Source organism: Palaemon carinicauda, chromosome 9, assembly GCF_036898095.1.
Source record: "Palaemon carinicauda isolate YSFRI2023 chromosome 9, ASM3689809v2, whole genome shotgun sequence".
NCBI classification, from domain to species: Eukaryota; Metazoa; Arthropoda; class Malacostraca; order Decapoda; family Palaemonidae; genus Palaemon; species Palaemon carinicauda.
In genome coordinates, this window is record NC_090733.1 from 148,903,794 (window position 1) to 148,920,409 (window position 16,616).

The 16,616-nt window shown below is 34.5% G+C and overlaps 1 protein-coding gene across 1 annotated transcript in view; it reads right to left on the reverse strand.

Moving 5' to 3' along the window:
- Positions 1-3,371: 3,371 nt before the first annotated feature.
- Positions 3,372-16,616, reverse strand: part of LOC137647264 (protein FAN-like) — a 72,405-nt gene continuing 59,160 nt past the window's right edge. The window contains exons 16-21 of the mRNA XM_068380657.1: positions 15,753-15,847; positions 14,872-14,972; positions 14,451-14,726; positions 13,714-13,858; positions 12,574-12,683; positions 3,372-8,344 (exon numbers count right to left, since the gene is read on the reverse strand). Of these exons, the coding sequence (XP_068236758.1) occupies positions 8,250-8,344; positions 12,574-12,683; positions 13,714-13,858; positions 14,451-14,726; positions 14,872-14,972; positions 15,753-15,847 (822 nt within the window). The 3' untranslated portion in view covers positions 3,372-8,249. The remainder of the gene's footprint in view (positions 8,345-12,573; positions 12,684-13,713; positions 13,859-14,450; positions 14,727-14,871; positions 14,973-15,752; positions 15,848-16,616) is intronic.

The window sequence follows — 16,616 nt, forward strand, 5'->3', positions numbered from 1 at the left end:
CTTTTGTGCTTTGTAAGCATATAACCAGACCTTTCAGGCAAATAAGCAACAAATTTTATTGGAAAAGATGAAATAGGAATTACTGTAACAACTTCTGATAGCCATGATTCTATCTATATACCAAGGCACTTCCCCCAATTTTGGGGGGTAGCCGACACCAACAATGAAACAAAACAAAAGGGGACCTCTACTCTCTATGTTCCTTCAGCCTCATCAGGGACTCAACCGAGTTCAGCTGGTACTGCTAGGGTGCCACAGCCCAACCTCCCACATTTCCACCACAGATGAAGCTTCATAATGCTGACTCCCCTACTGCTGCTACCTCCGCGGTCATCTAAGGCCCCGGAGGAAGCAGCAGGGCCTACTGGAACTGCGTCACAATCGCTCGCCATTCATTCCTATTTCTAGCACGCTCTCTTGCCTCTCTCACATCTATCCTCCTATCACCCAGAGCTTTCTTCACACCATCCATCCACCCAAACCTCGGCCTTCCTCTTGTACTTCTCCCCTCAACTCTTGCATTCATCACCTTCTTTAGCAGACAACCATTTTCCATTCTCTCAACATGGCCAAACCACCTCAACACATTCATATCCACTCTAGCCGCTAACTCATTTCTTACACCCGTTCTCTCCCTCACCACTTCGTTCCTAACCCTATCTACTCGAGATACACCAGCCATACTCCTCAGACACTTCATCTCAAACACATTCAATTTCTGTCTCTCCATCACTTTCATTCCCCACGACTCCGATCCATACATCACAGTTGGTACAATCACTTTCTCATATAGAACTCTCTTTACATTCATGCCCAACCCTCTATTTTTTACTACTCCCTTAACTGCCCCCAAAACTTTGCAACCTTCATTCACTCTCTGACGTACATCTGCTTCCACTCCACCATTTGCTGCAACAATAGACCCCAAGTACTTAAACTGATCCACCTCCTCAAGTAACTCTCCATTCAACATGACATTCAACCTTGCACCACCTTCCCTTCTCGTACATCTCATAACCTTACTCTTACCCACATTAACTCTCAACTTCCTTCTCTCACACACCCTTCCAAATTCTGTCACTAGTCGGTCAAGCTTCTCTTCTGTGTCTGCTACCAGTACAGTATCATCCGCAAACAACAACTGATTTACCTCCCATTCATGGTCATTCTCGCCTACCAGTTTTAATCCTCGTCCAAGCACTCGAGCATTCACCTCTCTCACCACTCCATCAACATACAAGTTAAACAACCACGGCGACATCACACATCCCTGTCTCAGCCCCACTCTCACCGGAAACCAATCACTCACTTCATTTCCTATTCTAACACATGCTTTACTACCTTTGTAGAAACTTTTCACTGCTTGCAACAACCTTCCACCAACTCCATATAACCTCATCACATCCCACATTGCTTCCCTATCAACTCTATCATATGCTTTCTCCAGATCCATAAACGCAACATACACCTCCTTACCTTTTGCTAAATATTTCTCGCATATCTGCCTAACTGTAAAAATCTGATTCATACAACCCCTACCTCTTCTAAAACCACCCTGTACTTCCAAGATTGCATTCTCTGTTTTATCCTTAATCCTATTAATCAGTACTCTACCATACACTTTTCCAACTACACTCAACAAACTAATACCTCTTGAATTACAACACTCATGCACATCTCCCTTACCCTTATATAGTGGTACAATACATGCACAAACCCAATCTACTGGTACCATTGACAACACAAAACACATATTAAACAATCTCACCAACCATTCAAGTACGGTCACACCCCCTTCCTTCAACATCTCAGCTTTCACACCGTCCATACCAGATGCTTTTCCTACTCTCGTTTCATCTAGTGCTCTCCTCACTTCCTCTATTGTTATCTCTCTCTCATTCTCATCTCCCATCACTGGCACCTCAACACCTGGAACAGCAGTTATATTTGCCTCCCTATTATCCTCAACATTCAGTAAACTTTCAAAATATTCCGCCCACCTTTTCCTTGCCTCCTCTCCTTTTAACAACCTTCCATTTCCATCTTTCACTGTCTCTTCAATTCTTGCGCCAGCCTTCCTTACTCTCTTCACTTCTTTCCAAAACTTCTTCTTATTCTCTTCATATGACTGACCCAATCCCTGACCCCACCTCAGGTCAGCTGCCCTCTTTGCCTCACGTACCTTGCGCTTTACTTCCACCTTTTTCTCTCTATATTTTTCATACTTCTCTATACTATTACTCTGCAGCCATTCTTCAAAAGCCCTCTTTTTCTCTTCCACTTTCACCTTCACTCCTTCATTCCACCATTCACTGCCCTTCCTCATGCTGCCTCCAACAACCTTCTTGCCACATACATCACTTGCAATCCCAACAAAATTTTCTTTTACTAACTTCCATTCCTCCTCTAAATCACCAGTTTCTCTTACTCTCACCTCATCATATGCCATTTTCAACCTTTCCTGATATTTACTTTTTACCCCCGGTTTTATTAGCTCTTCAATCCTCACTACCTCCCTTTTACATCCACCTACTCTATTCCCCCACTCTTTTGCTACAACTAATTTTCCTTCCACCAAAAAATGATCAGACATACCGTTAGCCATACCCCTAAACACGTGCACGTCTTTCAATCTTCCAAACATTCTTTTAGTTACCAACACAATCCATTAATGCCCTTTCTACTACTCTTCCATTTGCCACTCTTACCCATGTATACTTATTCTTATCTTTCTTTTTAAAGAAGCTAGCACCTATTACCATCTCTTGTTCAACACACATGTCTACCAGTCTCTCACCACTCTCATTTTCACCTGGTACGCCATACTTACCAATGACACCTTCTACCTCTCCAGCGCCCACTCTAGCATTTAAGTCACCCATAACAACTACATAATTCCTTCTACCCAGTCCTTCTACACACCTAGTTAAATCATTCCAGAACTCATTCCGATCTTCTTCACTTTTCTCACTACCTGGCCCATACGCACTGACAAACGCCCAACATTCCCTACCCAACCTAACCCTTACCCACATTAACCTAGATGATATCTCCTTCCATTCCACTACTTTACCTGTCATCCATTCACTCAGCAATAACGCCACACCCTCTCTCGCTCTTCCCCTTTCAATCCCAGACACTCTACCAGACATTTCACCAAACATCACTTCACCCTTTCCTTTCATCTTTGTCTCACACAAGGCCAATACATCCATCCTTCTACTTCTAAACATACTTCCAATCTCACATCTTTTACTCTCTATCGTACTACATCCACGCACATTTAAACACCCCAAAACTAGATATGAACATAAAAAAATTCCAGGGATTACGTTTAAAGTTATAAAAATATTAAGAATAATACAGCATACTATACAAATATCCATTTTATTAATACTTTATCACTTTGAAGTACACAGTCTAGAACTTTATGGAAGCATGATTAACATACTGAAAATATTCTACTTATAAAAATAAAACAAGATCTCACTCTTGTTACAACTTAAAGATTTACAAGTCTAGAACAAGAATTTTACTTGTTAAATTTATACATTTTGAAACTTATAACCAGGCATTGATAGCATTTACCATGCATTTCCTACGAGATAATCCTTCATGATTCTGAGGTATATAAAGTAACATTAGAATAAAAATACAGTAACAGACAGGAGGAGATCAAGCATCAAAGGCATATTCTAAATTTCTTAGGCAAGTTTAAAGAAAAAATACTGTAACCAACTTGCATCAAAACCTTCTCATCAGACTAAAACATCAACTAAGGTACTACCTAATTTGACCTTAGAAGTATGGTTCAGGTAAAACTTTACTTTCAAAGTGAGCGAGGCCTTCCAATATTACAGCTATCATACACTTTCTTAGGGCCAACTATAATTGAAAAAACTTTATAATCACCAAAACTAAAAAAAATCTGTTTTTTTTTTTCTTTTTTAAAAACACCTCTATATCTGCAGTGCATAATCTGTTATTACCAAGCATTTATTAACACATTTTTTTCTACGTTTGAGAAAAAACTTCAGCAATAGGAACAGTTTTGTACTTCTAAACTGTATGAAAATTGTTTTATATATTGAAACCAAAAACTTATAAATTCTAAAAATATACAGCACTAGAGGGCAAAAATATCCCATCATAAAAAATATATACAGTGCAAAAATTTTGGCACTTTCTTAGATTTAAAACCAAATGAAACTGTGCCAATAAAAATAAAACTTACATAAACAAATTATAAACAAAATATTCATAAAATTTTGATTGTAACTTTGTCCAATAAACAAATACATTACTAAAGTTACAAAATTCAACTGATTAACACTTGAATCCTGAATCCATAAAAGCTATAAAAGATATTAACAAACAGAAATGCAATTGTGCATACATTTGCTCTCTTTTTTCAGTAGACCTCAAGAATGGCTGTGTAAATTGGAGCATTGAATAACCTACTAAAAGGTTTCCCCATTGGTCTCTAGAGAACAAATGACTAATTATTAAAATATCCCAGTTAACTTTCCATTTTGTCTGAAAAGTGCACAAAATATTTTTTCCCAGTTAACTTTCCATTTTGACTGAAAAGTGCACAAAATATTTTCTTATTTCTTAGGGCTACACTAAACATGGAAAATGGTATTTAAGGAAGATGGTACAATTCTGTTTAATGATAATTTTCTCAAAAATTCACTATTACCACTAAACATACTAAATCATTATTCTACTCAAGTAACATTATCATGTAATCTTCTAGATTAGTTGTATACTTTAGCAATGAGAAATACCAGTACGTTTCAAATGTGTGATAAAACAATTAGCCCTATTTCATGGAAAATATGAGCTTCCCTTCAGAGGCAGTAAAACTAACTCTTTGTTGATACTAGATTTGCATTTCAAAATCAGAACACAGTAATATTGACTTTATTCTTTAAATCGGCACAATTAGATAAAAGTGTACCATACTTGAGAATGCTATGGATTAATAAGCATTTGCAGATGTTTCCTATCCTGCAATAATAAAATATACTGATTGATATACAGTATATTCTAAAAGAACAAATATGTTATTTTATCACAACCAAAATAGGAAAGCCTAAGAACAGTTTCATGAAAAACTTAGCAACTGAATAAAAGATGTCTTTTACAGTTCTAAGGGGTATATAATTCCGTTTTCTATATGAGAATCTATTAATTGATTGTATTATATATGCAAATGAACCAAATGTTTTGTGTAACAAACACTCCTAATTTTCCATCACGTTAAGAACTCGACACTGATTATCATTCTTTGTGAACGGTGGTAAAAAAAAGTATTAAAAAATAACTCTTCAAACAATTATCAAGATATCTAAACAAACAAAAAGCTTTACCTTAAACACTTTTGAAGTGGCAAGATTAAAATAAATATTTTAACAATATTTCCGCAATCAAGATAACCTTATAGCCTTTATCAATGATACACAAGCTACAAATCTGAAAAATTCCAAGTAAATCTAAAAAATTCTGTAAAACATTTAAAACAATGAAAAGAAATTATGTTCCCTTGAATCAGATTTATATCACAACCAATTATACTAAAAAAAAAAAAAAATCAGCGTTGTACTGTCACATTTGAAACTACGTGTAAGCTGGAGACAAGGCCAGATTTCTATCTTCAAAGCATGCCAGAGAAATCTACTACATCTAATATTTGTTTAACTTCTTTAACATCAGTTTCTTGGCAACAAACATAGCAAAGCCAACCCTGAGAGAACCAAGAATATGGTCTCAAATTTATGTTATTATTCTCTAAAGAAGAATACATAAATTACACAACCTATACCATCATCTTTACAACTGTCTTTTATAGAAGTGTGAATAAGGGAATCTTGACTAAATCACAGAACTCGCATGAAAGGTGACAGCTGATCTAACAAAATATTTGGCTGAATGATATCTCTAATCATTTGTTTTTATTCTACTTGCTGAATATCCAATAATAATTTTTAGGTCAATGATTATATAGATGATACCCCACCGGATAAAAATGATCAACTAAATGACTGTCGTACTCTTACATGCAAAAGTTCAAGTTAATGAAGCCTTAATAATCTGCAAATTCTATCACAGTTAACAAATTTTGATCGCAGATATTTCACCAATCATGACCTAATGTCCGACGCCTCATGACACTTTTTACCAGGAAGAGATATAGTTTCTGACAAGTTGATTTGTTTGCGAACTTCCCCAGCTGAAAATCTTGGGTATCACAACTGAATAATTCAAAACTGCCTAAGATACTTGAGATTTTTCTATAATGACAAAAACAGCATTAATAAGCTTAATTGTTTGAAAAGCATTTAAATCATGAAGAAAAATAGTGGAAGTGTACAGGAACTTACTCAGGTACTGTATAAGTATTCATCTGTAATACATAAAAATAAACTAGAGAAGAATGGCAATTATAAAGAACGATCTACAAAAAATATCAAAGCTATATATACAAAAGATTTCACAATCACTCCATGGTCAATATGTTAAGCTACCTATTTTTCTAATTACTATATTTGCCAGTTCCTTTAATATAGTTAAAAAATTTATTGTCACTGAATAAGATAAAGACAAAATCTTAAATGAGAACATTTTCCAAAGTAATAACAGTCACAACACCAAGAAAATAACTTTCATTTGAGAATTACACACTGAATAAAAACTTGATTATATGTTATCTGTACTGCCGTGGGTTACGATTAGTTTCCAACTCGATGACCACAAACAACATAAAATTTTAGATAAGGCTACTTTATTCTACTGCATTTGTTTAACTAAAGTACTTTACTAATTTTCAAGCAGTCCCCATGTTTGTATAAGGTTGCTTTCAAAGCTGTGCTACTGATTTTAAACAATGCTTTAGTAAAAATAAAGTGTGGTGCAAATCTGGTACTAAGAATTTCTTGAGGAGTAAGTAAAAATTAATCACTCAGCATCCCAAAAGTAATATATACCTAAATATTTCAATTCATTTATCATTCATCTTTGCTGCAGGGGAATGCTCTCAATAAGAGGTTTTCTGCAACCACCAGCTTTATGACAATCTGATCACATGTCATACACTCGCTTGTAAACAAGCGAGTGTACGCACTGGAGAACTATTAAGAACCTCTTTTCATTTAACAATTACAACTATAGCTATTTCACACTATAGAAAATAAACTTATAACCCAAGGCCACATTTTCCAAGGCAACAATAAGCTGTTCCATAAATCCAGCAATTTAATCTCCTCAAGTACTATTGGGGTAAAAAGATATACAATATTTGTATAGTTATGCTGGAAAAGGAAAAATCTGACTACTGTTGAGGAAATACATCTACTACGCATTGTACATCTACAAATAACTAACTGCTTTGACTACACAAACATGTTTTATCAAGCAACAGGAATACATCTAATGGTAAATATCTACCTTGGAAAAACTTGACAGCAAATATGGTTTGCAATAATGAATAATTGTCCTCGGATTTAAATGGTGTAACCAATGCGATTGGAATGCAAGTACAATACAGCAAACCGCATGTCAAGACGAACAAGCAGCTTCTGTACAATTAAGATGTATGGATATATCTATTCATAGAATTAAAGATGCATGGATCCATCTAATTGTACAATTCCATTTTTCATAAGCTAGCGGTTCATTGTTCGGCATCATCTAGTAAATAAACACTAAAACCTAAATTGTTCGTAGAGCACCATTGCACAGCCTGAATGATACAGAACTGTATAAAATACTAGAACACTGAAAAAAAAAACATTATACATCACAAGACCTGTCTTTCTTCTTCACTCTTAATAACATTAGTAATTATTGCAAGATTTAGATTGTATAAAATAGATAAAAGTTTTCTTCAAAACTACCACCAAGTAGCATTATAACTCACAATTTTAAAAATATTAAAAAGTATCACAAGTACACTAGTCATTAAAATATCAATGTTTTCTTGCTAAGCGTATAAATATCACACCAGGTATTTGTTTTATGCCTGCATAAATACAAAATGAAAATAAATATTAAAGTCTTCCACTTTTCTTTTAAATATCAATCACAACTGTTTCTGCTTTTTCAAAAAAATTATGCCAATACAATTCACAGCATGGTCACTAGAGCTATTTGTTGCAGCTTACCTTCAGAGTCAGTGTCAATACTCTATTCTAAAGTGCACCACAGTGTAAAGGAGATTCAGATGATTTGCCAAAATGAATCAGAACTCAATCACCAAGTCCCCATACTATTAACTGTCGATCCTCACCACCTGATGCTAAGTATTCGCAGTTTGAAGAAAGGGTTACACATGTAACTGGACCTGAAATGCACATTTTCACATTAAAAAATTATCCCATTAAATTTCCAAATGGCTGAAAACTTGGAAAAGTTTAAAGGGAAAATGATTTATCACCCTGATAAAATTCCATAATGAAAAAAAAGTCATGTCTGGAAGCAAAATTTACTCAATCATAGCAACTAATGAGAAACTATCTTCCTTATTCCCATTTTTCTGAGGCTAAACTAATTTAGCTTTTTGATCTTGTGAAATTACAGCTTTCAATGGATGTTGATACTTAAGGAAGTGTAGACCCAAATATTTTTCCTTTATATTTTATAAAGGCTGCAGATTTCTTAACTCGAAAGTTTTCTCTTATTTTCTGTAAGTTAGCAAGAAAAAGTTCTTTTAGCACTTGCTGGAGAATTGGTAATGTTACTCCATGAGTAAATATGTTTATGGTAGCTTGAGACCAGCTAATTACCACCCAATTTCAATCACTCCCATATTATCTAAAATTTTTTAAGGTCTTTTGGCAAAATATCTAAATAGATTTGCTGAAGGTAATCATCTGTTCCCTAGTTTGCAATTTGGCTTTCATAAAGGCCTTGGAGCATGTGATATCTTTCTTACAATCTCCAATTCTGTACAGAAATCCCTTGATTGTAGTCAGGAAGTTTGTATGATTGGCCTTGATTTTAGTGCTGCTTTTGACAATGTTATTCATGAGGCCATTTTCTTAGCATCATTACTGAATTTTGAAGTAATAGATCACAAAGAGTTGTTGTTGATGGACACCATAGTGAGTATAGGAATGTGATATCTGGGGTTCCTTAGGGTAGTGTTCTTGGCCCATTACTTTTCATACTATATACACATGACATGTGGTTTGGCCTGGAAAACAAGCTCGTTACATATGCAGGTGATGGTACACTCTTTGTATCAATTCCATCTCCTGAATGTCGTTCTGGGATTGCCGAATACCTTAATAGATATCTACAGTACCTATTATTAGTACATGGTGCAAATTATGGAACAGGAAGTTGAATCCTAACAAAACTCAAAGTATGAGTGTAAGTACAGTAGGTAGTAGGTTGGCCAAGGCACCAGCCACCTGTTAGAGATATGACCGATAGAGAGTTATTGGGTCATTTCAGTGATCAGACAGTACTACATTGGATCCCTCTCTCTGGTTACGGCTCATTTTGTCTTTGCCTACACATACACCGAATAGTCTAGCCTATTCTTATTACATTCTCCTCCTGTCCTCATACACCTGACAACAATGAGATTACCAAACAATTCTTCTTCGCTCAAGGGGTTAACTACTGCAATATACTGTAATTGTTCAGTGGCTACTTTCCTCTTGTTAAGGGTAGAAGAGACTCTTTTAGCTATGGTAAGCAGCTCTTCTAGGAGAAGGACACTCTAAAATCAAACCATTGTTCTCTGGTCTTGGACAGTGCCATAGCCTCTGTACCATGGCCTTCCACTATCTTGGGGTAGAGTTCTCTTGCTTGGGGTACACTTGGGAGTGCTGTTCTATCTTATTTTTCTTCCCCTTGTTATTCTGAAGTTTTTAGTTTATATGTGAAGAATCTAATCTAATGTTGTTACTGTTCTCAAAATATTTTATTTTCACCGTTTATTCTTCTCTTGGAGTTTATTTATTTCCTGGTTTCCTTTCCTCACCGGGCTATTTTTCCCTGTTGGAGCCCTTGGGCTTACATCATCTTGCTTTTCCAAATAGGTTTATAGCCTAACAATAATAATAATAATAATAATAATAATAATAATAATAATAACAATAATAATAATAATAATAATAATACAGTAGGTCAAGGACAGTGGCTCTTCAATATCCGGATCTCATAACTGATAATGTTTCTTTAACTCCGTATGCCACTTAAAATTTTAGGTGCGATTCTCGACAGCAAAGTTACTTTTCAGAAACACACTCAGTGTGCCTCTTCTTTAATTGCACAAAAAATTGACTTATTCAGAAAGTTTTATAAGATTTTCAGTGACCAATCTACTCTGAAGAAGTGTCTTAATTCTTTCATTCTACCTTGTTTTGAGTATTGTTCTCCTGTCTGGTCTTCAGCTACTGATTCTCATTTTAATTTGTTGGACAGGAACTTACAGTCTATATTAAATTTCTTATTCCTGGTCTAAATATTGATCTACGGCACTATCGTTCAATTAGTTCATTATGCATGTTGCATTAGACTTTTCAAAGTTCTGACCATCCCTTACATCCCGGACAGTACCATCCTGGTGGTAATATTAGGTATACAGTTAATTTTTATAGTCATGCCTTCTCCATCATGAGGCTCAATACTACACAGTATTTTAGAAGTTTTCTTCCAGCTATGACTAAGTTGTGGAATGATCTTCCTAATTGGGTAGTTGAATTGGAAGAACTTCAAAAGTTCAAACTTACAGCAAATGTTTTTATGTTGAACAGGCTGAAATAAGTCTTTTCATAGTTTATATATGAAAGATGTTTTAATGTTGTTACTGTTATCAAAATATTTTATTCTAATTGTTCATTACTTCTCATACAGTTTATTTCCTTATTTCCTTTCCAAACTGGGCTATTTTTCCCTGTTGGAACCCTTGGCCTTATAGCATCCTGCTTTTCTAACTAAGGTTGTAGCTTAGCTAATAATAATAATAATAATAATAATAATAATAGTAATAGTAATAATAATAATAATAATAATAATAATAATAATAATATAAGTAATAATAATAATAATAATAATAATAATAATAATAATAGTAATAAATCATTCTCTTGACACATATCTGAAACTATTATACAAGTTGGTGATGTTAGTAAGCATAAAATTTTCTGCTCAATGTAACAGTTTTATATGCTTTACAATGTTGATTCATAAGCACACTATCTTTAACTGCATATGAATACAAAACTTAGAACTGCTCAAAATAATGTCTCGTCAATAAACCGAGCTTCAGAAGAAGCAATATGAACATCAGTGGAGGTTCATAAATTAATTGATTGATTTAAAATTCACTGGCATCGTGACATTGAAAGTCATTGATGCCGATATCATTTGTTTTAAAGAATAAAAGAGTATTCAGTTTAAAACAATAAAAGTGAAGATCTCCTGATAAAACTGAAATAGCTTTCAGAAGACCTTCTTCAAAAATAAATCTAAGAATACTGCTGTCATAGTACAACACATCCTGCCCAGCAATCTTGGCAAGAATGAAGTTGTCATCCTCACCTAGAGCCTCAAACAGATATTTATTTCTTTCGGTGCTATAAGTGGGGCATCGGTCAACAAATTCCTCACTGTCAAGGGTACCAAACACTTGTTGCAATATGGCTGGTGTTGGCTTGTCAGCAGAAACTAGAGTGGCAACTGCGTGTGACCAATGCAGAGACGACAATGAGTTGTCTCCCACTTTTGGGGCATCATGTTATACCTCCAAGGAGATATAACATTTTTTATTTCTTTCATCTTATTTTAACTAAACTATCCCCATGCTGTTGTCAATTATTATAAACCAAATTCTTAATGCTCGGTAAAAAAAAAAAAATCCTCACAGAGAATGGGATACCTTCCTGTTATCAACTCTGCTGCAGCATTCTTTGCCAATAAATCTGCCTTCTCCTTTCCAGACACACCAACGTGCACAGGAATCAAGCAAAATCAAACTGCTATACAGTACATCTCAGCCCAATAATAAAAAGCCGCTCTAAAATTTTTAAAACTAAAGGGTTACGGGAATTAAAAACTTAAGCTTGTAGGACACTTCTTGCATCACTAAGAATGGTAAAATTGCACTTGTCTTTTAACGTTATTTTTTTCAATAGCGGTTAGTATGCCATATAGTTCGGCAGTTAATATAGAATATACCAGAGGAAGTGCATCTCTACAATTAAAAGCACTATTATATACTCTGAATCCAATGTCAGCATCAGATTTGGAGCTATCAGTATATAGAAAAGTCGATTGCCTATATTCTTCAATATGTTCCATAAAAAGGGACCTGCTTTTAAGTGTGTCATGTTTTTGTATACAAAAAAAATATTTTTAAATAGACATCTCTGGTAATTTCCATGAAGGGGTTGATGATATCTTAAACAAGAGAACTTTAATTCTGGAAGGTTCATAGAAATAAATGTATGATATAATATGTTAAGTTAAAACTTTTCACAAATCATATTTCTATCATCATCATCACCAAAAGTGTCATCAGTTAATCTTAAAATAGAAAGCGATTTTTTTACACTTTACCTCTATGAGCTGTGAACCTTTTGACAACTGACCCTGTCCCCATATCAAAGAGAATCAGGTCACCGGAGATACCACCAGCAATGACAAGCCTTCCATTCCAAACAACGCTCCTGCAATCAAATGGAACCCATACGGATTAGATAGAAAATAAATTTAACAATGTTTTGAGAAAAATTTTGATCTGTATATACTACAAATGATATTCCTATAACTTTTAACCCTTTTCTCGTCACACGACAAAAAAACTGACATTCCTTCATGTTTCCTTTTCAACAATGCCAAAATAAGCCTTTACTGTCTTATAAAAGTAAATGTAAATTAAAAATATTCATAACTTCAAACAGTGCAAACATTAATGAACAACAATAATATGTTAAATCTGTGTTTTTACTCTTCAACTGTTACTCTGCTGAAAGTTATTAATAATGGTTACAGGTACTTGGACAGACTGAGACAGAAATAGATAGATATATATATACTGTTTATGCTTTGAAAAATTTAAAGCTCCATAACTTGTATAGACTAAGTTTATTGCACATATTTGAACTGTAGTGTGGAATTCCCATGCTTTTTAACATTGACAGGACAACTGTTTTGTACATCATCATCATCAACACTTTGTCCGAACCCTATTTTATATAATGTACAACAATTGAAAAAAAAACTTTTTACTTTGGGATTTTAGATCAGTTGGCTTTTAAAAGGTTTGGCTAAAATAATTCAATATTATGAATCAAATACTTATGACAGACCATTGTATCAGCACTGTTTGCCTGGCCTTGTGCAATGAGAGCATAATTCCGTGCCTTTCATCCATTAAAAGACAAATTCACTGACAAAGTATGATTCGTCCCTAAAAAGTTTCTTTTTTAATGATTTATTTTATTTCTTGTATTTTTCCAGTTTCACCATCTCGACAAGAACCTGCTTCTGAAATTTAACTATTGCCTCAGCTTGTAAACAATGAGCTCCTCTAAAAGTTTTCATTTTTAAGTACCCTTTTTGAGAGATGCCAAATACTTAACTATAAAAACAAGCATATATATCATGATAAAACCTCTTTTTTTACTGTCTCACAAAAAACTAAGTTTCCATATACCGGTAAATGAATTCCAACACATTCTTGTAGAACACACCCACCTTGCAGTTTCCTTTAGGTCATGGACACAAATCTTTGTTCCAAGACGAGCATCAACAATTGTTAACAATCCGTCATCTCCTGCGGTAAGGATTCGATGTTCCTCATCTACATTCCATGCAACTGCATTGATACTTCGCACATGACCTGAAATATCAACCGTAATAAAAAAGTTTTCTCGCTTTGTTTGGGAAAAATATAGAATGTACAAAGACTTTTATAAAAATAACCATACTATAAACAGGAACTGTAATACAGTATAATCAAATCCTTTACTACAGAAGAGAGACATTAGTACTCAAAATATCTTACACATTTTAATTTCCAAATATAAACTCAATTTGATCAATGATTTCCTTATACAGTATTAACAAAGAAAATTTTACCAAAAATTCCTTTTTATCTCAGCCAGAGGGGGAAATCTTTTTTTACAAACTACAAACTCAACTATTCCTTCTAGAGGCATAGAAGGTTTACTTTGCAGTACAGTTTGACAGTAGTTATAGATTTAAAATGCATAAAATATTGGGTTTTCATATGTAATCCAGCAAATTTACCATACACCAAGAAAAAATTAGATTACAGTATATCACATCATACTGTATTAATGAAGTACCTAAGACATTTAATGAAACTATCACCAGATCTAGAAACATCCTTTTTCCCGCTCAAAACTTCTCTAAGGATCTTTTGGATATCTGCATCTTTTGTAGTTACATTTTGCTAATAAAAAACTTACAATTAACTTGATGAAGTGCTATGCCTTTTGGAAGCACCCATATCACTAATACACCATCGTGGGTTCCTACAGCGAGGTACGATCCCCCAGGATGGAGTGCCACACAAGTGACCATTGAGTCATGATCCATTTCACATACAATTGAATTTCCAATACAAAGTGGGTTCAGATGGCCTGCTTTGCCATACTTGGAAACACTGTCTTTCTCTTTACGTCTGAGCATCCCATCCGCACCACCTTCAAGTTTCCAGACTTTGACTGTACAATCCCAGGAACCTAAAACCAGAACATTAAATCCTTTAGTATCATCTTGCTAAGTGAGAGCATCCAAAAATTAATCAGAATCCTGAGGACATCCCTTATCAAACAAAATCAAACAGAAATATTGTTCACAATAAAAACCACCTGTCTTTATACTTACCTGTAACAAGAATATTGTCACGCCATTCCATACAGGAGATTGCATCATTGTGGGCTTCCACAAATGGATCAACATGACTATACTGAAGACTATATCGGTACCTAAGGCAAAATGAGTAAGCGTTTTAATTCTAAAATATCCATCTGTGCTATTTCTTAAATTCAACAGTGACTTATAACCTACTTACATGAGCTTGATCAACTAGAAATTATGAAAACAAAGTGACCTATTACTGTAAGGAATTTTGTAGAATTCTTTTAGGTTTAAAAATCCATTGAAGAGATGTAGATTAGCTTAGAAGTTTTCCTGTAGAATGTGCACATTTAATATATATAGTGTATAGGGTACTGAAAAAAATGTGGGAAACCTACAAGTCTAGAATAATCTATTGGGAAGCAAGTTCAGAATCTACATTTAAAGGATAAATAAAACGGTACGAGTAAAATTAATGTGAATTATTGTACTTGATTATTGTAATGTTAAAGAGTTTACCTAATGTGAGTTTGAAGAGACCATTACAGAAAGCTATAATAAATACCAAAAAAGAAAGAAAATAAATAAATAATAATGGCACACAAAAAAGCAGAGTAATTTTTCTCAATAACTAAAAGTTAATACTGTACAGAAACAGGATGGGAGTGGTGATTTGAACAGGAAGTTGGATCTGGCAGATGACATCACTGGGAGATCAGATATTGTATAATACAGACAGAATTGATGTATTTTATTACACAGTCCACTATTCTTTAACTGCATCTATTCTTACACCCCTACACTCATTATGATACTTCTGCAAGTAGGTACTAAGTGTCTATTAATGGTTTCATTACAACTAAGCAAAATGTCATTCAAAAGCTAAACAAATGGAGTTTTGTACTTACACTACATTATCCCAAGAACCAATAAGCACAGTATCCGTACCAGGAATGTGCAGACATGACGCCGTTGCCAAGGAGCCTATACGCAAACTGCGAATCTAAAGATGCGAAAAAATTACCATTACCTTTTCTCTCTATGGCATATAGAAATATGATATACAGTAGTTACAAAATATAAAGTCTAAGGGGGGAAAAATTGTCAGTTCATAAAATTAATTTCTTTTAAAGTAATTTGTATTTTCCTAGCTATACAAACCAGAGTCCTTTAAAATAGGGCTATGTCTTAAGTGGTGCTGGGACAACTATTGAATCGTTAACATAGAAGTTATTTAATAACATAGGGCATGGACGACAAGCCCCATCAACCTACCAGTTACAAAAGAGTCCCTTTTGTCGTTAGGCTTAGAACTGAGAGGGATGGTCGAGGCAAGAAATTTAATTTAATGGACTCAGGTTTGTATAGCTCGGAAAATGTTACTTTGATAATAAAATAAATTTTTGAATATACTTACCCGGTGATTATAATAGCTGCAACTCTGTTGCTCGACAGAAAAACTCTACGGAAAAATTCGCCAGCGATCGCTACACAGGTAGGGGGTGAACTCAACAGCGCCATCTGTCGTTCAGATACCCAGTACTCATTGTAAACAAAACTCAATTTTCTCCTCGGTCCACTGCGTCTCTATTGGGGAGGAAGGGAGGGTCCTTTAATTTATAATCACCGGGTAAGTATATTCAAAAATTTATTTTATTATCAAAATAACATTTTTCAATACAGTGATACCTCGGTACTCGACCATAATCCGTTCGAGATCCGTGTTCGACCTCCGATTTGTTCGAGTACCGAATTTTTTTTCCCCATAAGAA